This window comes from Diceros bicornis, chromosome 36 (genome assembly GCF_020826845.1).
Source record: "Diceros bicornis minor isolate mBicDic1 chromosome 36, mDicBic1.mat.cur, whole genome shotgun sequence".
NCBI classification, from domain to species: Eukaryota; Metazoa; Chordata; class Mammalia; order Perissodactyla; family Rhinocerotidae; genus Diceros; species Diceros bicornis.
This window is the reverse complement of record NC_080775.1, coordinates 28,403,537-28,427,894: the sequence shown is the minus strand read 5'-3', so window position 1 is coordinate 28,427,894 and position 24,358 is coordinate 28,403,537. Positions and strand designations below refer to the sequence as shown.

The window sequence follows — 24,358 nt, the reverse complement described above, 5'->3', positions numbered from 1 at the left end:
TGGGGCCCAGGGAGACTGGGTAATTTATCATGAAGCCAGTTTAGCTCGTCTGTGTTTGTAAACACAACACTATTTGGTTCTTAAACTGAAAGTTTCTCCAAAGGGGATGTAATGGAAATTATATTTCACTATGTATCTATTTCCTACAGAGAGAAAGAAGTTCTCAAAAGAGAAATGAAGGAATATTGGGAATATTGCGTATTAGTAGAAACTGGGATTTATTTTTGAAAATAGAATAAGTAACTAAGTAATAACCAGCCCTGGTTGTTTGGTGGTTAAGATTCGATGCTGTCACCGCTGAAGTCCGGGTTCATTTCCCAGTAAGGGAAGCACACCACCCATCTGTGGGTTGTCACACTGTGGCGGCTGCGTGTTGCTGGGATGCTGAAAGCTCTGCCACTGGGATTTCACATACCAGCAGGGTCACCCCAGGTGGACAGGTGTCAGCGGCGCTTCCAGACTAAGACAGACTAGGAAGAAGGACCTGGCCACCCACTTTTGAAAAAAGTGGCCATGAAAACCCTGTGAATAGCAGCAGAGCATTGTCTGATAGAGCCCTGGAAGGCGAGAGGCTGGAGCAGAGAGAATGCGCAGGGTTCTGCTCTGCTGTCCACAGGGTCACAAGGTGTCAGAATCTACTTGACGACATTAACAACAAAACTAAATAATATTTTAAAATACAATGTACCGATATTTTTATATATCTGGCTTAGAATACCCAGAATGTGGTAACTGAAGTGTTTGCATTCCTATCTTTAAAAAATAAGAACATTTTTGGAAATCAGTACCAACCTGTTTTAATTTATACGTGAATAAGAACACTCTGCTTAAAGAATACAAAAATACATACTAAAGGGCACTACCAAACTGCAAGGCTTTATTGTATTCACTGCCTACATATGCACATACCTAGAAGTCCTTTAAAATGATTCTACCCAGGGACTGATGTGGATATCAACAATGGTTTGATTCTAAAACTGATTTTTACCATTCACTTTGCGGAGTTTATCAATTTGTAATCTTCTTGCACCGTTCCCCGTGGCCGCGTTTTAATAAAGTGCCACTGGGTATCAGACTGAAAATGTCTCGAGACGTCAGATCAGGTAAAGGGGCCCAAGGAAAAGACCAAGAAAAGAAACATCAGGTGAAGTTGAGGCCTGTGCAAGTGTCATACCAGATCTTCCGGGCAGTCCAAAGACCATTTTATAGGATAAAGTCAGTTCTTAAAGCAAAGGGACAGCCATCACGGCTGCGTGCTAACTGTGCTTTCCCCATTGGTGTCCGTGGAATTCTCCGCACTGCTCCTTTTTATGGATTCCAACAAGTTTTTAATTCTTTCACTTGCAGGCTTCTTCTTTTTCTTCTTGGCAAGACACAGACTATTGGCCACAGAAGGGAGCAGCAGGGTGGCCAGCCCCCAGGGCTGATGACTTGAGGGGGAAGGGCGATCTTGATCTTGCTGCTGTAAGATCCAGGCACTCTCTCTGGCCAGATCCACAAATTTTTGCAGCTGGCTTTGACTTACATTTTTGCTGATGTTGAGAGAAGTTTCAAAAGGATTCTGAATGTGCAGTGGAGAAGATTCAGGTTTGTTTTGTTCCCTTCCCTACAGATTATTACCAAGCAGAAAAAAATGTATAAATATACAGAGGACTCAGATATAAAAACAGTTTGGCTTAATAAAATGTCAAAAACTCGTAAAATACCAGCATTAACTTTACAGAGTAAAGAATTTCTTCCCTAAGGGAACTGGGTATGTATGCATGTTATGCATTTGTGTATATATGTGTGTGTACTTCTGACTGATTTTTTTTTCCATTGTAGTTTTATGAGTATTCTTTAGAGAAAAATAAATTAGGTTTATGAGCTATGGATGATGATGTCACTGCTCAAATGAGAGGTATCTGGACTAAGTCAACCAATAAAAGTATTTTTAAAATAACATAACTTTTACCTAACAGGATAGAGCTGGGAAGGAAAAAAAAATGAAAAAGGAAAATGGCAGAAAATAAGATGAAAATACACGTATTTTTAAGACTTGCTAAAAATACACAACACACAGTGGAAACAGAAGCACACAAAATTAGAAGCCTTAAATTAAATATAATAATTAATGTTTCCCAAGTATGAAATGAGAAAGGAAGAGAAGGAACAAAGCATTATTCATTATTCATTTTAAAACCCTAAAAGTTTCCTATTACACTCCTAGGATCCAACTTAAATAAGGCTCTGCCACCTAAGACACCTCATAGAAATAAAAAGAAAAGCTAAAGCTAGGAGTCATATGAACAGCAGTGATCTATTAGCTCAGCTAAGCTTTCCCTCTTTCAAATGATATCACATATTACAATATTCAGTATTACAAAACCAATGCTCAAGGGTCTCCAGTGTGAGCAGCCCCTGTTCATTCCCTATCACTCCTCATGCCACTGCCCCGCAGGGGTCCCACCTGTCCTCCTCTGAGCCCTGGGGGAAGGGGACAAAAAGGATCAAGAACTTCGTATGTTCCGTGACCTTTTTCTTCTAGATTGCATGCCAAACTGTGTCCCTTCCCCCTCCCTTCCTCACACTCGTTTTTAACAAAAACTCTATAATCAGGATAAGAGGGAAGAATGAACAAAGCAGTGGTGAAGAAACAACAAGAAAGAATATATGAGTATGTGTTACATGAAGCCAATCTTATAAGGGCTGTAACCAAGGACCCAAATGCAAACCAGAATAAACCCAGAGAGCGATCTCAAGGATCCTTACTCGTAAACAAACTTTGCCTAGGGTTCTCCTCTGACTGATTTTCTTTTTTAGAAAAATGTCTATCATTCCAGCTACTAAGATGAACCAAAATCATAAATTCACTTGCCTAAGTAAATTTAATCGTAAAGGATCAAGTTGAGGGAATTACTAAAATCTGTCTTTGGGACTATGTATCCGATTTCTTCCGTGGGAACACAAATCCAGTTTTAAAAGAACTGTATGTAAAATTACGCTTTCCAGAAAACTTTCCAGACTCGATTCCAGGTTGTGAAGGATACAGTATTAGCAATAAGTGATGACAAAGGTGCCGAGGCACGGTGACAAAGGCAGATGCTGAGAGAGCTGGCCTTTGCTCTTCCAGATCTCTAGGCGACTGATCTTAGCCCAGTCACACAGCTCCTCCAGGCATCCATCTCCTTACGACTATCGGTTACTGCAGAGCGCAAATGCGATCACATCTGTGAAAGCGCTTGGAAAACTAAACTAATCCAATATTAGTACAGTAGAAGACCAGATACCTAATAACCAAACATTAAACATTATTTACCTGTCGAATATTTATGGAATTTTTATTGAAAGCGAAATTTCCAAAATATTCAAAAAATTCTTTCAGTAGTAATTCTGCAAGAAAATAAAACAAGGAAAATAAGAAGAAAGTCTGTTTCAATCCAAAAAGGAACAAAGAAAAAGAAAACCTACCTAGTGTTTCTGTATTTCCTGAAGGTTTAATTCTATTCAAGTCACGAATAAATGTACAGTTGTGGCCTTCTATTATACATTTATCTTCTGCATCTTAAATAAACAGAAATTAAAAATATTTCACATTATATTTCAAAGATATTGCCTACTTCAGAAAAGAAATCTATAATTAAATAAATCAAAGTTATAGATTAATGTGTCCTATTATTAGTGTTATAGATATACTTATGGCTAATAGGATTTAAAACTCCATTAAAAAAGATTTGAGATTAATTATACTACAGTGAAATTAACATTACATTTACTTTAGCATTTTAAAATTATCTATCAACAACCCAATGATTCCTGGTCTATCTTACTTTATTTATTGTGAGGAGGAACCAGCCCTGAACTAACATCCAATGCCAATCCTCCCCTTTTGTGCTGTGGAAGATGCAGCTAACATCCGTGCCCATCCTCCTCTACTTTATATGGGATGCTGCCACACCATGGCTTAACAAGCGGTGCATGGGTGTGCGCCCGGGATCCGAACCGGCGAACCCCAGGTCGCCGCAGGGGAGCGCGCGCACTTAACCGCTTGCGCCACCGGGCAGGCCCTCCTGGTCTACCTTTTGAGGTAATCAGTTTACTGGTTATAAATGAGAATGTAGACAGTTCCCATCTTTCCCCAACTCAAATCTTGGCACTATCTTTGATCAATAAGATTTAATGTAGATCTCCACTTCCAATCATACCACCTTTTTACGCATTTACTTTCAACAATTCATCCATGATACTAACTGAATGCTCTAAGAGTTTTGAAAAACTTCAGGTAATTTCTAAAATGCAATACTCTAGACTGACTGGAAATCAGTACAACAAATTTAACAGCACACTGGACTTAAGCATTCACCTTTTCTAATAATATTTATATCTTTAGAGGTAATCATTTCCCTAATTGTTGATAAACATACAGCCACCATGAAATCCCTTGCCTATTATATCTACCTTCCACTGCACAACATGCAGGCCCACTCCCACTCTTTGAAAATCTAATCAATGGCCACCTTGATGAAGCATTTCATAATTCCAGGTCAGTGCTCCAGCCTTCTTGTTCCATGCTCCGTTAGCACCTACCTGACTGCGTTTTGATTGTATGCAGGCTGTCCACTCCCCTCCTCTATCTGGGACTACAGAGGTCACTGTCTTTTTCATTATTGTCTCTCCCTCCCAGTCTAGGCCACAACAAGAGTGTCTAACATACAGCAGGCACATAACCAATAATCTGAATGACCGCCAATACTTGATTCTCAGTACTTATCTACAACTGCCGGAGAGAAATTTAGAAAGAGAGAAGCAACGTTCCTTCAAACTTCTGTCTCCCTTTTTTTTTGTGGTTTTGGTTATTTTGTTGTTGTTATGACCTGGGTTACTGACATAATTTCTCAAAAATTATTCCAGATTCTAACATATTAGTTTTAACAGCAAATTTTATGTGCTGTACTGTACAACTTACAGTACCCTGAAGAATTTATATATAGTTCCACTTAGATCTATTTTTCATGGGGCCTGGGCACGTTTTACTATTTTAAATTATCAACAATTTACATTTTTTGTAACACAGCGCCAGTCACATTACACTGATGCTCTTCTAGCTGCCATGTCTTTTTATTTTCAGAAATGCATTTTCAGTAGAAAAATGAGATCCACATTAAAATGAAATATTTCTAGGAATGTACAGTGATGAAAAACAGACTGTCTCTACGACTGTTGCTCTTCTCTAAAAGAGTTTTTAACAGAAAGTATAGAAACTTAAAGGGAAAAAATTATACTCTGATTTAAGATAGGGCCATCTTTGTTTTTCCAAAATCTCTAAGGCATTCACCTAACAAAGAGCTTGGCTGTCTAGTCTTTCCCCTCCTTTTCTCTCTCCTCTCGTTTTCTATATCACTATCACCCAGACAACATCTACACCATAATAGGCACCACATATTTTACTACAATATAATAGCCACTATAAAATTTATATGGAACAACAAAAGACCCCAAATAGTCAAAGCAATACTGAGAAAAAAGAACAAAGCTGGAGGTATCACAATCCTTGGCTTCAAAATATACTACAAAGCTACAGTAACCAAAACAGCATGGTACTGGCAGAAAAACAGACACACAGATCAACAGAATAGAATTGAAAGCCCAGAAATAAAACCACACATCTATGGACAGCTAATCTTTGACAAAGGAGCCAAGAACATACAATGGAGAAAGGAAAGCCTCTTCAACAAATGGTGTTGGGAAAACTGGACAGCCACATGCAAAAGAATGAAAGTAGACCCTTACCTTACACCATACACAAAAATTAACTCCAAATGGATTAAAGACTTGAATGTGAGACCTGAAAGCATAAAATTCCTAGAGGAAAATACAGGCAGTACACTCTATGACATCAGTCTCAGCAGCATCTTGTCAAATACCATGTCTACTCAGGCAAAGGAAACAAAAGCAAAAATAAACAAATGGGACTACATCAGACTAAAAAGCTTCTCCAAGGCAAAGGAAACCAACAACAAAACGAAAAGGCAACCCATCAAATAGGAGAAAATATTTGCAAATCATATATCTAACAAGGGGTTAATTTCCAAAATATATAAAGAACTCATACAACTCAACAAGAAAAAAATGAACAACTCAATCAAAAAATGGGCAGAGGTCATGAAGAGACATTTTTCCAAAGAAGATATGCAGATAGCCAACAGGCACATGAAAAGATGCTCAACATCACTAGTTTTTAGGGAAATGCAGATCAAAACTACAATGAGATATCACCTTACACCTGTCAGAACGGCTATAATTAACAAGACAAGAAATAACCGTTGGAGAGGATGTGGAGAAAAGAGAACTCTCATACACTGCTGATGGGAATACAAACTGGCGCAGCCACTATGGAAAACAGTATAGATTCCTCAAAAAATTAAAAATACAAATACCACCTGATCCAGCTATCCCACTACTGAGTATTTATCTAAAGAACATGAAATCAACAATTCAAAGAGATTTATGCATCCCTATGTTCATCACAGCATTATTCACAATAGCCAAGACGTGGAAGCAACCCAAGAGCCCACTGATGGATAAAGATGTGGTGTATATATATACACACACACAATGGAATACTACTCAGCCATAAAAAGACAAAATCGTGCCATTTGCAACACCATGGATAGACCTTGAGGGTATTATGCTAAGCGAAATAAGCCAGAGAAAGGCAAACACCGTATGATCTCACTCACATGTGGAAGATAAACAAACATATAGGTAAGGAGAACAGATCAGTGGTTACCAGAGATGAAGGGGTGGGGGGATGGCGAAAGGGGTAGTGGAGCACATATGTATGGTGACGGATAAAAACTACACTACTGGTGGTGAACACGATGCAGTCTATATAGAAACTGATATCGACCAATGTACACCTGAAATTTACATGTTATAAGCCAATATAACCTCAATAAAATAATTTTAAAAATATATATATAATAGCCACTAGCCACCTGTAGCCATTAAAATGAAAAATTCAGTTCCTCAGTTACACTAACCATATTTCAAGTGCCTAACAGCCACAGGTAACTAGCGGCTCCTATAACATACAACACTGATACAGAATACGTCCATCATCACAGAAAGTTCTATTGGATAGTGCTGCCTTAGGAAAGTAATTCTCAACCTATTCAGACATTCGGTACCCTATCACTCTTTGTTTACCCCTGGGGCACTTTCTTCTTAAAAGTTTTGTATGAAACACTGGCAAAAATCCCTAAGTCAATACAAACTCTCTCAGTTGTGAGGAAAATAGCCATGTATGCAACTTAATTAACTCATAATAGAAACCCGATGACATTTTTCTTCACCTTAAATAAACGTAAAAACTATATGAAAAATTAAAGTTATGCATTTACTAAATTTGACTTTTTTACTTCCTTTGGAAAGCTTTAGATTCTCAAGGATTATTTTTCAGCATGATAACACATGACAAAGAAATTCACTGAATAATGTCCTCAGAGACATATGCAGAATAATAAACTTCACTCACATTTTTCAGGGAACTAATACTATACTCCAATGACTCATAATTTGTTACAGAGAGCACAGCTGGCAATAGTTGGTATGTGGATTACTAGGGGCTGCAGTATAGACAATCAGATTTATGGGTTGTATGATTATTTAGGTTAATCTTTCTGGTCAAAAGAGCCAAAATCCAACTGTGCCAGCCACATGCATGTCTAATAAACCACTTGAAGTTGACAGGCATCTGAATAAGGGACATAACAACAGGCACCAAGTTCATATGAAGGTTTATTATTTTTTTCCTTTGGTAACAAATCCTTTATAATGTCCTACTTTTATAAGAAGAGTTTACTGGAACTCAACTTGAATAGCAAAAAGTTATATAACTAACTATATTCAGCTTCTACTATAGCTATTAACAGGTCCCAACTTTCCAGTACGCCATGGCTCAACAGGAATTAAATGGGAGAAGCCAACAGGTGCTTCTGCTTTAATTAGTGCAGGCTAACGCTTCAATATTTGGAGGGGGTGCTCATACACTTATGAAATGACAGCAAATGACATTTTAAATGACCACCGAAACGACAGCAAAATGATATAAAATCTTAAAGATGGAGAACAGAAGAGACAAGAGCGACTAAAAATTTTTTAAGCTGAAGAACAGATGAGCAAGCAGCAATGATGCAGGAGATCTGAAAACACTGACTCCTAACCCAGCAGGAAAGAAGCCAAGAGGAAACCAGGTACACAGGCAGAGCTCCCGGCGGCTCAGGAGCTGGAAGCGCCAGGTCTGACGGAAAGAGCCGAGACTGGAAGCTTGGCGGTTCAGGAAGCAGACTCCCCTAGATCTCCTCCTCTCACACGGAAAACTTGAGGTTTACTTTGGAGAAGGTAAAAGAAAGGCCCACTAGACTGGGAGATACAAGACACAGCCGAGGGTGGGAAAGCTGTTCTACAAGCACTAGCAAGCGCCAAAGTTTCTGCATGCGAGTAGCCAGGCCTTTTCTTGCAGAAAAAAAAAAATTCAGAGTCATTTCTGAGGAATCTGAATAGCCCAAGAGGAATGACCCAGATAGTGACATCTAAAGTTCCTCCCAACAAAGCACCCCGCCTGATTACCATGCAAGGAACATCACAGTCAACAAGCCCACCTAAACTCAGAGATTCAAATTAGCTTTTCAGTTTCTAACTCAAACATGAGCAGAAATTCAAAGATGATCAGACACCTCAGGAAGGCCTCTAACATGAGACTAAAAAAACAAAATGAGGGGCCAGCCCTGCAGCCTAGTGGTTGAGTTCGGTGTGCTCCGCTTCAGCGGCCTGGGTTCGCAGGTTCATTTCCCAGGCACGGACCTACCCCACTTGTCCAGCCATGCTGTGGTGGCACCCCACGTACACAGTGGAGGAAGACTGGCACAGATGTTAGCTCAGGGCTAATCTTCCACAAGCCCAAAAAAAAAAGAGGAAGATTGGCAACAGATGTTAGCTCAGGGCAAATCTTCCTCAGCAAAAAAAAAAAAAAAAAAAAAAAAAAGAAAAAAAATGAAAAACTATTTGGAAAAAAAGAGGCTAGGTCAAGAAAAATTAATTAATAGAATATTTGATGCTTCTGACTATTTTAAGAAAAGATTTATTTAGACAACCAGTAGCAAGTTTGAGATTTAATTAACGTAAAGTACATAAAAAACTAAGCAAACAAGAAAATAAGTAGTATTAAAAACTATTAGCTTCAAAAAAATAAGAAGTCATGCAGAAAAGGAAATCAATTTTAGTTTACTCCATGGATCAGATATGAATAGCATTTACACAGACATAATAGTGTGAAGAGTGCATACCAAAATTATGCTATAGCTATATGCAGAATATGAGGGATGGAAAAGCTGTGTGTGGTGGGGGCTACAGGAGGAAAAGAGTTAATTCCTCCTCTTCCATAAAGGGAAGTCAGAGATGGTGCCTAACCCTGAAAGCCAAGAAACAGCAATTCAAGCATTTTATTTTGGAAATATGGTTTAAAACATCAAACAGATCAATCAGTTAAAAGAGTTCAAAGTGGTTGCCTATGGGGAGAGGCAAACGGAGGAGAAGGCACAGGCTCAGAGGGTGAGTTCCTGTTACAAAGTTTGTAGAATATTTTACTCTAACTATGTGCATCTGTAACTTTGATAGCTGAACAGTAAAAACCACAGTCCTTTTCATCAGACAACATTAAAAGAGTGAAAAGGGAACCACAGTGTGCATATATCTGAGATACACGATATACATATACACACATAATACGTGACATAGGACTCATATGCAGAATAGATAAAGAATTCCTACAAATGAATAAGAAAATGACAGATAATGCAATAGAAAAATAGGCAAAAGACTTAGAGAAACTTCACAAGAAATACCCAAATGGCTAATAAATATTTGAAAAGGTGCTCAACTTCATTAGCCATTTGGGAAAAGAAAAAACACACCATGATGCCACTACACATGCATTTAGCACAGCTACCATAAAAAAGATGATACCAGGTGTTGGCAAAGACGTACAGCAACTAGAACTTGTAGATAAGGCCTGGGGAGGGTTACACTCTGGAAAACTGTTTGGCAGTGTCTACTAAAGCTGAACATACCCAAATCCTAAGACTTATAAATTCCACTCCTTGACAGAAATGAGTACTTGTGTTCAACAGAAGAAATGTGTTAGAGGGGCCAGCCTCATGGCCTAGTGGTTAAGTTCTTCGGCACACTCCGCTTTGGTGGCCCGGGTTCGGTTCCCGGGTACGGAACTACACCACTCATCAGCAGCCATGCTGTGGCGGTCACCCACATACCAAATAGAGGAAGACTGGCACAGATGTTAGCTCAGGGTGAATCTTCCTCAGCAAAAAAAAAAAAAAAAAAGGAAAGAAATGTTATAATGGTCATACTAGCACTACTTGTAATAGTCCCAAACTACAAATTACTCAAATGCCCATCAAAAAGAGAATTTAAAAAAATTTTCTGGTATATTCACATAACAGAATACTACAGAGCAATGGAAATGAATGGTCCACAAATACACTAACAATATGAATGAATCTCCTAAACATAATGTCCAGAGGGAAAAAGGCAAAGGCAAAAGAATACATACCATATGATGCCTTTTACATAAGAGACATAAATAGGTAAAATTAATTTATGCTGTTAGAAGAGGTCAGGGGTGGGGGAAGTTACACAGTGCCTGGAAGGGAGCACAGCTGGCACCTCAAGGGTGCTTGATTCATTCTGGGTGGTGGTCACATGGATGTGTTCAGTCCGTGAAAATTGATATATATACACACACTTCTATGTGTATTATATTTCAGCTAAAAAAAAGAAGTATAAGCTCTGAAAAGCGCGTGGGTTTGAATTCGGGCTTCAGCCTATTCTATGTGACCTTAGGAAATTTAGATAATCTCTTAAAGCCTCAGGTTCCTCACCTACAAAATGAAAATAGAAATACTGCCTCACAAGGTTTGCTGGGAGGATTGAATAAGATGATGCATAAAATTGTTTAGCCAAGTGCCTGGCGTGGAGTTAACACTCAATAGATTGGTACTGGGTCACACAGAGATAACAATTAAAGCTCTCTTCCATGCTGAAGTCTCTGCATCAAAATTGCTAAAGATGCTACCCAGTTGTTTCTTCCTCAAACCTTTAATTCATCAAAGGAAGAACAGGGATCTTAAGCAAAAAAGCTCCAATCAAACTGTTTATAAGAGGAAAATGCTATATAAAAGCACTAAGCACAGAAGTAAATATAACAAAGGTGGCAGAGCCAAAAGAGGATGGAAAACACAGGAAAATAAGAGACACATGGGGAAAAGCAGTGGCGATTATGAGAAAACACAAAGAAACAGAAATTCAAGAGTAACAAACATATGAAAGTTGCCACCATGCTCAGTACAAACAGCCCTCAACTTTGAAACGTTCACTCAATTATCTGCAACCTATTTACTGAGCTTCTACTGTGGACCCAATACCACGCCAGGAAGGGAAGATGCAGAGACGAACCAAAGACAGCCTGCCCTAGAAACGCTGGGCCAAGGCAGGCAGATAAGAGAACCACAACAATCGAACGTGTTCCAGCACAGGTGTGCACCAGGTGCCTGACGCCAACAGAGCACCACCTCCTGGGAGGAAGGGGGACAGCTGGGAAAGACTGAACAAACGAGTCCTTGGACTGGGGTGGTCTTCTCTCTTCCCTGGCTTAATCTTGAAGAGGTTCTCCATGTAAAAAGAGGAGGTAGGGAGGAGAAGGCCATTGTGCAGGCAAAGGCACAGAGACATGAAAAAGTACAAAATCTCTGAGGATTAGCAAGGAGTTCAGAGTGCTGAAGCTCCTGATCGCACACAGGAATGAACGTAGGAGAAGAGGAGGAAAAGGAAGATCATAAAGGGCCCTAAATAGAACACAAAAAAGTTTGGACTTTAACCTATGCTAGACTCCAAACAGTGATTTACAAAGTCCTAGACATGCTGGAAGCTGTTCCAGAAATTCATGCCGCCTTCTATTCGTAAACAAACAAGCAAGCAAATAAATGAAATATTATTTTTTAAAAACAAATTGATAGCCTCTATTTGAACATCAAATGAGAGGCGCAGCTTAGAAAAAAACGAAATGATCATACGCTAGACTCAAGCCATTCAACTGATTAATCACAGAGACCCAAGATGGTTTTGATTGCTTCACAGTTGAACACTGTTTTTATTCTTAGCCATATTCTATTGAATATACATCAATATGGGACCACTGGTTAACATTAGCTAGTATAAAAAACGGATTTTGGGGGCCGGCCCCGTGGCGTAGCCGTTAAGTGTGCGTGCTGCGCTGCTGGCAGCCCGGGTTCAGATCCCGGGGTACACCGATGCACCACTTGTCAGGCCATGCTGCGGCAGCATCCCATATAAAGTGGAGGAAGATAGGCACAGATGTTAGCCCAGGGCCAGTCTTCCTCAGCAAAAAGAGGAGGACTGGCATGGATGTTAGCTGAGGGCTGATCTTCCTCACAAAAACAAAAAACACAAAACAAAAAACACGGATTTTGAAAAATATATAAATGAGTAGGAAAAACATATTTTGATAAATTTTCCTCAAAATAATCTTCACCACATCCTTGACAGACATTCATCTATGAAAACTTCTGTTATAGCAAATTCAAGATATCGCCAGAACTTAAAAAACCAAAGATAAAAAAGTAGCAACAATCATATCAAATCTGCTTCGCATTTATTGGCAATTCACATCTATAATGTGCTATGCATGGAGAAGCAATTGCAAAAAAACAGCCTGAAAATATCTCTTGCCATGTTTAAAAACTAACACAAAAAATTTTAAACAATCAATTTGGGATTTTTAAGTAGAAGATTAAAGAATTCCAAAACTAGTTTTGTCTGCTTTGATGCCATAAGATGGGAACAAATTTAAATTTGTTTTAAAATAGATTTGGAATAAAAACTCAACATGTCATTTTCAACTTGTCCACACATCATATTCTTTTTCTAAAATAACTAGTAGAAATTTTTAAAAAGACACTAGGAAGTTACTGAAGGCTTTCAAGGGAGAGAATAATAAAATTAGGTATGAATTTTTGAAAATCCCTCTGTTAAGAATGGATTGGTGGGGAGCAGATGGAGGCAAGGAGAGAAGGCAGCCTAAACTTTCCCAAGCCCCAGTGGCAGCACTTCTAGGACTGGAAGAGAGCAAACAAGATGGTCGGAGTAGTCTGCCCCTGACAGAAACCTGCCTCGATTCTTCTTCCTTTTTACAGCTTCTACTCTTCCTTAGCTTCTGAACTCCAAAAGTTCCATGATTTTTCCTCAAAATGGTTTCTATGACAGTAGTATTAAGCATCAGGGCACACGGCAGGGGTTGAACAGGAAGTGCTATAAGGTGGCGACCTACCCGTATTTTCTGTTCATGTGTGTCTCACCTCTACTAGATTATGAGTTGCCTGAGAACACCCATATCCCCACTGCACCAAAAATAACACCTGACACATAGTATTAACCAACTAATATTTAGTGAATGAATGACACCAAATGATAAGATGACCACAGGCATGGATGTTGCCCTTTATTTCATCCTCAAAAGGGAGATACATGACCACCACTCTACCTCCCTGAAAACTTCCTACTTGCCATTAACCTAGCACTCTGAGCTTTTTCTTTTCTTTTCCTGAGGAAGATTGCCCTGAGCTAACATCTGTTGCCAATCTTCCTCTTTTTTTATTTGCTTGAGGAAGATTAGCCCTGAGCTAACATCTGTGCCCATCTTCTTCTACTTTGTATGTGGGTCACCACCACAGCATGGCTTGACAAGTGGTGTAGGTCCACACCTGAGATCCAAATCTGCGAACCCCGGGCCACTGAAGTGGAGCGCACTGAATTCAACCACCACACCACGGGGCTGGCCCCCACTGTGAGCTTTTTGTAAAGCTCAATTTTAAGCTACACCAACACTTAGAGTGTTCACAGGGAAGAAGAGATTACTTCTAATTTGTATAATATGGGAAAGCGGCATAGAAGAGAGAATTAGAGAAGAGAAGGCACATTCCAGGGAGAGAAATAGTGTGAACAAAGGAGATAAGACGAAATGTAATGAGAGTAATCACAGTATTGGCTGGACTGTGGGAACACACGAAGAGAAACAGTGGGAGAAGAGGTGGCTAGACAGGCGAAGGTCTGAAACACCAAGCTAAGTAAACTGTTTAAGGTTTATTCTGTAGGAAATAAAATCCTTTTTAAGGTTATTTTAAACAGGAAAGATTCAAGGATATACTTTAAGAGAATTATCTGGCAGAAATATTTAGGATGGGTAGAAAGAAGACAGAGTGTATCCACATTTTGAGTGTATCCTTGAATTATCTTCCTTTTAGAATTTAGGATTGTAATATTTTAGTATCTCCTCTAGCATCTATGAAAATTTCAATTTATTTATAATGTAAATTGGCTAGTATACTAATTTTAAAATAAATCATCTAAGATTACTTATAAACTTTTAACTACAAAACACACTTAGGATCTCAAAACATCATAAAACAGTTTTTAGCATCTCTAACAGAAATCTGAAAATAGGTTCAGATTTGGAAAGCCATCTCTAAAGCTGTGATTCAATCAAAAGCTGTATCTGGGATGTGTTCTTTTTCAAGGTCATTCCAAGCTTGGTCAGCTAAGGAAGAGGCTCCAATTGTCTTGTGATAGTTGTAAACCACCTTGCCAACTGACACAAATGAGACAGAACTCTCAAAAAATTCTAAAGGCCTCGGCTTCACAAATCTTCTGCTCTCATGACCCCTAGTGGGCATTAAAAAAATAAAAAGCACTTAAATTTTAGATTCGCAAGGCTTTAAAAATGCAGAAGACAAATTATATGACTAATAAACAAATACACATGGCTTTGATAACACGACAATTACATTCATTCAAAACATCAGAAAGAGAAAAGAGACTGCTTCCAGTCTTACCCGCTAGGGTTCTTAGGTAGTCTAGTGTTGGAAGAATAGGGGGTGATCTCCTCTGGAGGAAAAAGATGACCATGATTGTAAGGGAGAAATTTGTAATCCAAGCACCAGGAATACTGCTCGTTAGCGAATGTGCTCGAGCCCAGCATCGGATACTGAACACCAAGGCTCTCACGCGTGAGTCCAGGGCACCATATATGTAAAGCAGTTCAGAACTTTTCAAGGCAATCCTTCAAAAGAGAAAAAAAAGAATTTTCAAACTCTCAAATTATGATCCCAGAGTAGAATAAAACATATACGTGAGGCATATCTAAATATTTTACTATATCTCTATCTGAATGTATTCAGAATACAATGATTAGATAATCAAAAGCATTATGTATTTCCAACATAAAATTTAATGTGAATAGTTGAAAATACACTAATTACAATTAAAACATTCTTTTAAATGTTGACAATCACAATGTATTCTAAAACTGAGAATTTTTAAATCAAAGTTCCTAATGACTTATATGTATTCTTTATTACTTAAGTCTAATACTTATAAAAACCAAATCCCCAAAGATAAAGTGTCCACTAAGAAATCAAACTTCAGAGTCTATCTTCAATAAGTTTCCTAGTCATAATGTTATAATGCAAAGAATTATTAATCAGAAATACTTTAAAATTAAGCTCCTACTGATCAAAACATGTCTCGTAATTTCTCAAAGGACCAACAGAGGGCACAAAATCATTTAACAGTAGCTACTTCAAACTGTCTATAAAGCACCACCATGGCATTTACTTCCTGAATTTAAAGAAAATAGAAAAAATGACAAATTAGAAATTCACAGTGATCATTTTATATAAGCAAATTAAGCTAAATTAAGCTGAAAAATAAATATCAAATAGTGCCAACTGTTCCTTCTATAAACAATGCAAGAGTATAAAAACTTGAAGCATATTAAAACAAATTTTTAAAAACCTGTCCCAATAAGACAATGAAAATAACAACATTATAGACAAAGAAAAATGTCATTTTGTTCTATTTTACATACTATAAAGAAAATGTAATAATGATAGAAAATGCAGTGTATGTTTTACTGCATGGCTACTTGAGAGAAATTCAGAAGTGCTTAGAAGTTACTTGTTAGTGAACACTTGAGTTTAACCAAAACTGCTCTACAGTGGAATTTCTGACTCTATTTTTAGTTACGATTATCTAACAGACGATATAGTAAAATCAAATGCATATAATGAGAATACTAGAGTTAAGAAATAAACTCCTCAACTGAGTTTCCCCATTGAGAACCAAAGAAGAGTAACCAGAGTTTGAAAAAACTTGTCATTCTCACCCCATTTTTTCTTGTTTTTTTTTTTTTTTTTTTTTTTTTTTAGTGAGGAAGACTGGCCCTGAGCTAACCTCTATTGCCAATCTTCCTCTTTTTGCTTGAGGAAGATTGTTCCTGAGCTAGCGTCTCTGTAAATCTTCCTCTATTTTTTGTATGTGGGTCACCGCCACAGCATGACTTGACAAGCAGTGTGTAGGTCCACGCCTGGGATCCAAACCTAAGAACCCTGGGCCACCAAAGCAGAGCGTGTGAACTCAACCACTATGCCACTGGGCTGACACCCTCTCACTCCATTTTTTTAAGCAAACAGGTTGCTAGGATAATAAAATGAAAATACGCTGAAGAAAAACTAGGCAGTCTTAAGCTGCTTAGACCACTTTCTGACCTAAGCAAACACCACATTTGTTTAAGACACAAAGTTGACTGTATGTGTAGGCAATTCAGAGGTCAAACTCAAGTTGTTACTTTATTTTCTAAGAATACTTAAGAAGACTATATATAGAAGACTAAATACTATGGGTACTTTCATGTTGTTATCAGGCTACATAAGTAAGAACAATGAAATACAGTTCTCAGAAAATGATGTTGGCTAGTTATGTTAACATTTTAACACAATATCCTAACATTTTATTTAGGAACACCAAAAAAACCCAACAGATTCATATAGTATAAGAGAAAGGATTTCCTACTTTCCAATTCATGTATTCAAGTTTTTGAAAAATTATTATTAAAGCATGTCTGAGTCCAAAGCCACTATGTCTGTACAAGAAAAACTATGGTAACACCCATAATATTCACATTTAAGATGATAAAATCAAGAGATCATACCTGTTGTTGGTAGTCAAATCACACTGAAATCCAGAGGCCTGGTGTGAGAATCTTACAAGCGGACACCGAGCATTCAATATTTTCTGTACACCCACACAGCCAGGGCCAAAGTGGTCAAGGCACTCTCCTATCACAGACAGGATCTTCTGAGTTGCAATTCTTTCTGAAGGAACATTTTTCACTTGGAATTCCATCAGAAAATTTCCTGAGGTCTGAATAATAAAAATATTAGTAAATAGGAGCCTTTTATAAAAAGGAATTTCTTAAACTTCTCTAAAAGGATGCTTTAAGTCATTTCTGGCAAAACACACACACACACACAAATTCTTCATGCAATCACAACTAAGAGCGGACTTAAAAAGTATTTAGTTGACTTTTGTTTCTCTAGAATATAAAGTGCTAACTTGAAAGATCATTGGCTTTTTATAATTAACTTATATACCATAGTATATTATATACCATAAAGTAATATTATATGTAGAACCACTGCCTCTGTAAATTCAGTGAACATACACTAGCCCTTTCCTAGTTAGCCATTACTTTTAATAGATGCTATAAACCGATAGTAGTTACATGCACAAGAACAGCAGACCAAATAGAAGATCAGATAGATCAGACAGTGGAAAATAGACAGTATACACACACTTAACTATACACAGTAATTTAATATTTAATAACGAACTCTGTAAATTACTGGGGGAAAATTACTATTAATGAATGAGTCAAGTAGCCACTAAAAAATAAACTAGAACCCTACGTTAGTCCCAAAACCAAAGTAAATTCCACACGGATCAAAGACTTAAATGTAAAAAGTTCTATCAGTAGAGTACTAGAAGACAGTGGGTGAATGCTTTTACAATCTTACAGTAGTGAAGGATTCTCTAAGCATGACACAAAATTCCAGAAAACACAAAAAAAGAAATATGATTGCATAAACATTAAAAACATCTTCAAGCAAAGCATATATTCACTACTAGATAAAAGACAAAGTAAGACAATAAGACATATGTCACATAAAGGGCTAATTAGCCTAATTTATGATGGGTCTGCACAAATGAAAGGGAGGAAAACCTACCTAATTCTAAAAATGGGCAAAAACGACTTGAACAAGAAATTAATAGAAGAAATAAAAACGGCTAAGAAACAGTAAAAGATGTTCTTATTTTCTACAGAAATTAAAGAAGAAATTAACAGAGCAATAAGATTTTTCATTTACCAGTCTGGCAAAGACTAAAGGGCTGACAGGACCAGCCTCGGAGGGTGTAGGGAAATACGTGTATACTGTCAGTGGGAGTATAAACTTTGACATACTTTTTGGACAACTTCAGTTTCTACTGAAACTTTAAATGTGTAATACTTTGACCAGCTATTAAAATTCTAAGAAATTATCCCACAGGAATACTTCCATAAATGAGCCGATTTACAAAGCTGTTCCCTCACCACAGCATTATTTGTGTGGCAGACACCTTGTAGGCGCTCTAACTAGCTTAATAAGGCTCCCTGCTCTCAACTGCCCCCTTATCCACAACTCATTCCTACTAAAAGGAGTCAGGCCCCAACAATGTTTATCATGGAAATCCATGCCCTTCCTCCCAGCGGGGTGGACCAGACATGGGCAGCTGAGCTAAGCACTGTAGGACTGCACCATTCATTCATCCAGAGATCTCTACTAGGAATTGGAACTGAGGTTGAGAAGCAACCACGTGGCTGAAATACATAACTCAGAAGCTTTGGGGCACCACATTCTATATGACAAGGATGAAAACATAAAGAAAATCAATGGGGAGTGTGGAGAGGGGAGTGAAGGGGAGAAAGACAAAGCAAATATGTGGAGAGAAACAGAACCCTTCACAGGTTCCTGATAGTTTACACATCCTAGTTCTAGGCCTTTCCTAAGACTCGTCCACATTCCTGACCCTGGCTTTTATGATGTTCCCTCTACTTCTTTTTTCTGTTTGTTTGAGCTAGTTTGAGTTGGTTTCTGTTATGTACAACCAAAGAATATTACCTAATATAGTTGGCAATAAAAGAGGAAAAAAGAGATATCACTGTAATTGTCTAAGAAATAAAGGACTGGTTAAGTAAATTATGGTACATTCATTCCATGGAATATTCTGCAGCCACTGAATAGGATGCAGTAGATTGAATTGCCAAGACACTATTAACTGGAAAAAAAACCAAGTTATAATCTGTATAGATTAAGTTATAATCTATAAAGATTTTTTTGTTAAAAAAAAAAGCATTTCTATATGCAAAGGATAAAATCTAGAATAAAATACATTAAACCAGTCACAATAGTTATTTCTGGAGGTGATGGACCCATCAGAGATATTATACATTTTTGTAACTACTACTTTAAATCAGAAAAAAATAGATTAAAAAAATATACAAATATGACATGCATACAAACAATCCCCGCAAATAAACAAATATTTTCTCTAGAGATTTCTGTCATCTAGCCAAATTTCTATTTACTAGGAAACTTTTATACTGAAGGGAATAAAATATGGATTTCATTTAAAAACATCAAAATTTCTAAAATCTAGCTTAGCCCCTTTATTATAATATCTTTATAACTTTTGTTTCCCTAGTCCGTTCTACTTTAAAATACAAACACACACCAATTTATACAGGAAGGAGGAACTCAAACAAGAGCAACTAATAAATAAAGTATGTAGCTCTTTAACGGAAAAGCAAAGAGAAACATCTATCAAGATTAAGCAGGACCAGAAGAAAAAGACTTCTTTGGGGTCAAATAATCTCAGGATGCCAAAAGAAACGCAATAGGAGTAGCATCGGAACAGATGCGGAGCAGTAATGTTGGACTCAGATGCAAAGGAAGGGTTAGAAACACTCAGGAGGAGATGATGAGATCTTTTAAAAATTAAATATCATGAATGTGAGAAGAATAAAATCACTGAGGTAACAGAAGTGAAAATGACACTAGAGAAAAATAGATCTGAGTAATGAAATTAGAGCCAGGAAATTGGAGAAACTGTGAACTATGAACAGGAATGTGAGAGTTGTTAGAGCCATTCACCAAATACTCTGCATCACTTTTCTGACACTTAGTAGGATATTGCCTTCCTGCTCCTCTGAGCTTAAGCACAGTCACGTGACTTGCTTTAGCCAATGAAACGTGAGCAGAGGCTGCATGCCTCACTTCCAGGCAGAAGCTTGGAGAGCCAGCGCTCAGTTCTCCACGTTGCCTTTCCACTGCTTCAGTGCTGGAAGAAGCACAGACGATGAAACCGTGGTCAGCCTGGGTGCCTGAAAGACACAATCTCTGCGGTGCCGCTGCTGGCCTGCTTTGGCCACACAGCCCTGGGAAGAGATGAACAGTGAGGCGTGAAGCCACTGAGATTGGGAGCTGTTTACTACCAAAGAACAACCTGGTCTAATCTGGCTGACATAAGAAGCAAGAGATCAAGAACCACAGAGTAACCAGACAAATGGAGTCTGCACAGAAATAAAACACTGCAATTATGGAAGATACAGATAACGAAAAATACAGCTATTATGAGCAATGGTAAGATCCTCCAAAAAATTACTCTCCTCCATCAGATAAAGATTAGAAAAATTCTTCATAGACAGCCAAATCAATAAACATTTCTTATTAATTTTGCTATTCCTTACAGCACTACTTAGTTTCAGATAAATTTTTAAATATTATTGCATGTTCTTCCTAATCACTCTGGTATTACGCCAGTATCTAATAAAGACAAAACAGAAGTTAAGCACCTTGCCTACAGCAACAATTTAGATTAGAAAATAGGACTTAGCCACCAATTTTTACTTCTGTTACCTAAATCCTCTCAGATATAGAAGCCTATTAGAAAATGGAAGAAAAGAGCAAGGCAGATTTTAGCATAAGATTTTGTGATAAAATTATCTCTGTAATGAGTTAGGTGACACATTTCACATGTAAGCATCTTTCACATTAAAAATTTTATGAAAATTTACAGTTTTAGTAAGTAAATAAGTTTTATTTATTCATTAGCAAATCATCTGTTTAGTGCCTGTGGACATTACAAGTGCTTGTAGACGTTACAAGCATCTAATACACTCTTCCTAACTGCCCTCGATGTGGGCTGAGGAGTAGAACAAGTCCACAGAGAACTATAAGCAAAGGGGGAGCGCCAAGAGACACACGAAGTACGAGGAGGTAAGAGGAGAGTTCACAACTGCACAAAGTAGTCAAAGATGCTGCTTCATGAATGCGATGAATTTAAGTGCTTTCACTTTTCATTATATTTCATTTTTAAGATTTCTATTAGCAAAGCTATTATAATCTTAAACAAGTATATATTTCAAAGTATACGTTTATAACAACCCTGCATGAGTTAACCCTACATACAAAATAATATCAGATTGTTTAGTGAGACTGGAACACTGTCTTTTAAATTATCTCTTTCTAAAACCTCTATATTTTATAAAGCTAAGACCCAACCGAAAGTTTTCAACGCCTCTCTCTGCTTCCAACCAAAAAAATTTGTGTTTCCTACTTGTACAATAATAAAATAATTAATAATATTATTGTTGCTGCTGACGGTGATCAGTATGTGAGCACTGACGTGCTAAGCACTGTCCTAAGTGTTGCTCAGGTCTTAGCTCCATCAATCCTCTTGAATACTCTGTGAGATAGGTGTTATTGCACTATCCCAATTCTACAGCTTGGAAAACTGAGGCACAGAGAAGGTAAATAACTTACCCAGGATCACACAGCTAGTAAGTAGAAGAATTACTATTGTGCAGTTTGGCACCAGAGCCCAGGTTTTAACCATTACAACACATTATTATGCTCCTTGACTATGCAGCGAAGTCTTTTATTTAATATAAAAGTAGTCTAACACAATTTAAGTGTCCCTGCTAGGGATTTAATACAATTTCAAGTACACATTAGTCTTAATAAGACTGATCCATTTCATTCTGCTGTGTTTTGTATTCCTTGGCCAGTTTCAATTCAGTAAGTGTTTATTGAGTATATTAAGTATGCCAGGCACTACGTGGGATAAGAAAATGAAGAGACACGGTTCCTGCCCTGCCCAAGCTTATGATATAGTAAGACACATATCAACTACTAAGTAACCATAACATAGAAGGAATTTGGAGACAGACAGAAATATGAACAAGATCCTACAAAAAAAGAACTAACTAATTTTGACTAGAGAGGAGGAAAAAAATCATGTATGGTTTCAAGAAGGTAGAGTCAGAACTAGCCCTTGAAAGCTGCTCAGCAATGACGGTCGCGAAATGGAGGGCAAGAGCCCTCTTCAATGAAGGGACAGAACAATTGTTTAGTCATTATTCATATTCTAAAGTCCCTTATAATTTGGTAATTAAATGATGTGATTGAAAAACTGTGTGTGTGAAGATACATAATGAGAAATGATTATTAAAATTAATTAAGAGACAGATCATTTCAATACTACGCTAAAGAGAAGAACCATTCTAAGTTTGTGGAAAGAGCCAACCTGTGTTTTAAGATAACTCAAGCACAGACTAAAGGTTGGAATACCAAGGCATGACACAAAGAATAAGTGGAAAGCAGGATGTTGTTATAATAATCTAAGTGAGAGTTTATAAGGGACTGCGTGACTATAGCTCTCAGGAGGTAAATGAAGGCATAGACACAAACAATACTTAGAAACAACTAAAGAAGACAGCAAATGCCAGGAAGGCTAGAACGTCACTGACATGTGAAACATACATAAGAACTTTCAGAAAAACTTATAAAAAATATTTGCAAGAAGATGAAGGTAAGTTTTGTTTTCAAAATGTTAAGTTTGAAGTATCAACTGGACATCCACCTAGAGATGATTATTAGTTTGAAATACATAAAAAAAAAAGTCATAAAAACCCAACATTTTATAAAATCACAGAAGACTTTTCCAAGTTGTAATTAAATTAAAGCATCTCTTATAGTGTTTGGGAGGATGGCAGAGATCCTGACTAACTTTACTCTGTTAGACATGCATGTCAACAAGAATATAAATGGAATACATAATTTCTAAACTGTAAGAGGGAAAAAGGGAGGGGAAGAAAGGTAGGAATAGAGAAAGCATTAACCCAACAGGAGGAAAGGAAGGGAATGAAAAGCAAAGAAAAAGCATAGTAAATAGGAAACAAAAAATAAGACAGTAGAAATGAATACAAAAATTATCAGTAATAATAAATACATTGAACTCAAAGACTCATAGAGTGGAGTAAAAGCATAAAAATCAGTGATCTGCTATTTATAAGAGATATACCCAAAATATAACAACATACGTACAGGCTGAAAATACAGATATAGAAGATGATATGTGAGGCAAATAACAAGCGACCATCTTAACAAAAAAACAGAATTTAAGGAAAAGGCATTTATAGAGATGAAGGACATAATTTAATATAAATGAACAACTCAATTAGAAGATATAATAATCATATAACTATATAGCTATGTGTAGCTAAGATAGCCTTTGAATAAAACAAAAATCAAAACAATTCTAAGGAGAAATTAACAAAACCAAAAATCATGAGATCTTAAACTATTTCAATAACTAGATCACACAGATAAAAAAATTAGTTAAGATACAGATCATTTGAATGACACAATAAGTAACCTTGGCCTAACTGAAAAACTTCTGAACTCCTGAAAAGAACACATATGTTTTTTACCACATATGTACAGAATATTCACAGAAAATGATCATCACATATTAGACCAATACAAAGAAACACTACAATTCTGAAGAATCAATATCAAATAGACCATATTCTTTAACCGTGTTGTTTACTAAGTTCAGAAATCAACGGTTATAATTTTATTAAGTCCAAAGATTTCCTTCCTTTATTTTTCTAACATCTCAACTTTAGTGATCTAAAGAAATATAATTACCTTGTGAGCGCTGAATTTTCCAATTTCATCTAGATCCAAAAACATGTCCAAATCACATCCTAATTTCCCAAAACTGTTCACCGAAGAGCCAAAGGGTCTGACTGTACAGTCTGGAAAATATGCCCCCGCTATGTCTTCAATAAGAGAACAGGTGAGGTATCGGAGCCTGGTGTTCTCCTCTGTGAGCTGGAACTCCTTCAACAGAGTGTTCAGCTGATCATCTATCTAGCTGGCCAAAACAAAAGCAACAAAATATAGAAAATGTACAGGTCATATAAAATCATTGTCACTTTACTTCTAGAGATTTGATGGCTTTGGAGACCTGCCTTAAAAATACGCAATCTTTTTTTCTTCAGCCT

The 24,358-nt window shown here is 37.3% G+C and overlaps 1 protein-coding gene across 1 annotated transcript in view; it reads right to left on the bottom strand.

Annotated features, from left to right (window-relative positions):
- Positions 1–855: 855 nt before the first annotated feature.
- Positions 856–24,358, bottom strand: part of MTPAP (mitochondrial poly(A) polymerase) — a 31,886-nt gene continuing 8,383 nt past the window's right edge. Inside the window, exons 4-9 of the mRNA XM_058532712.1 lie at positions 24,000–24,224; positions 17,120–17,331; positions 14,964–15,190; positions 3,451–3,543; positions 3,299–3,372; positions 856–1,606 (exon numbers count right to left, since the gene is read on the bottom strand). Coding sequence (XP_058388695.1) covers positions 1,244–1,606; positions 3,299–3,372; positions 3,451–3,543; positions 14,964–15,190; positions 17,120–17,331; positions 24,000–24,224 — 1,194 coding nt within the window. The 3' untranslated portion in view covers positions 856–1,243. The remainder of the gene's footprint in view (positions 1,607–3,298; positions 3,373–3,450; positions 3,544–14,963; positions 15,191–17,119; positions 17,332–23,999; positions 24,225–24,358) is intronic.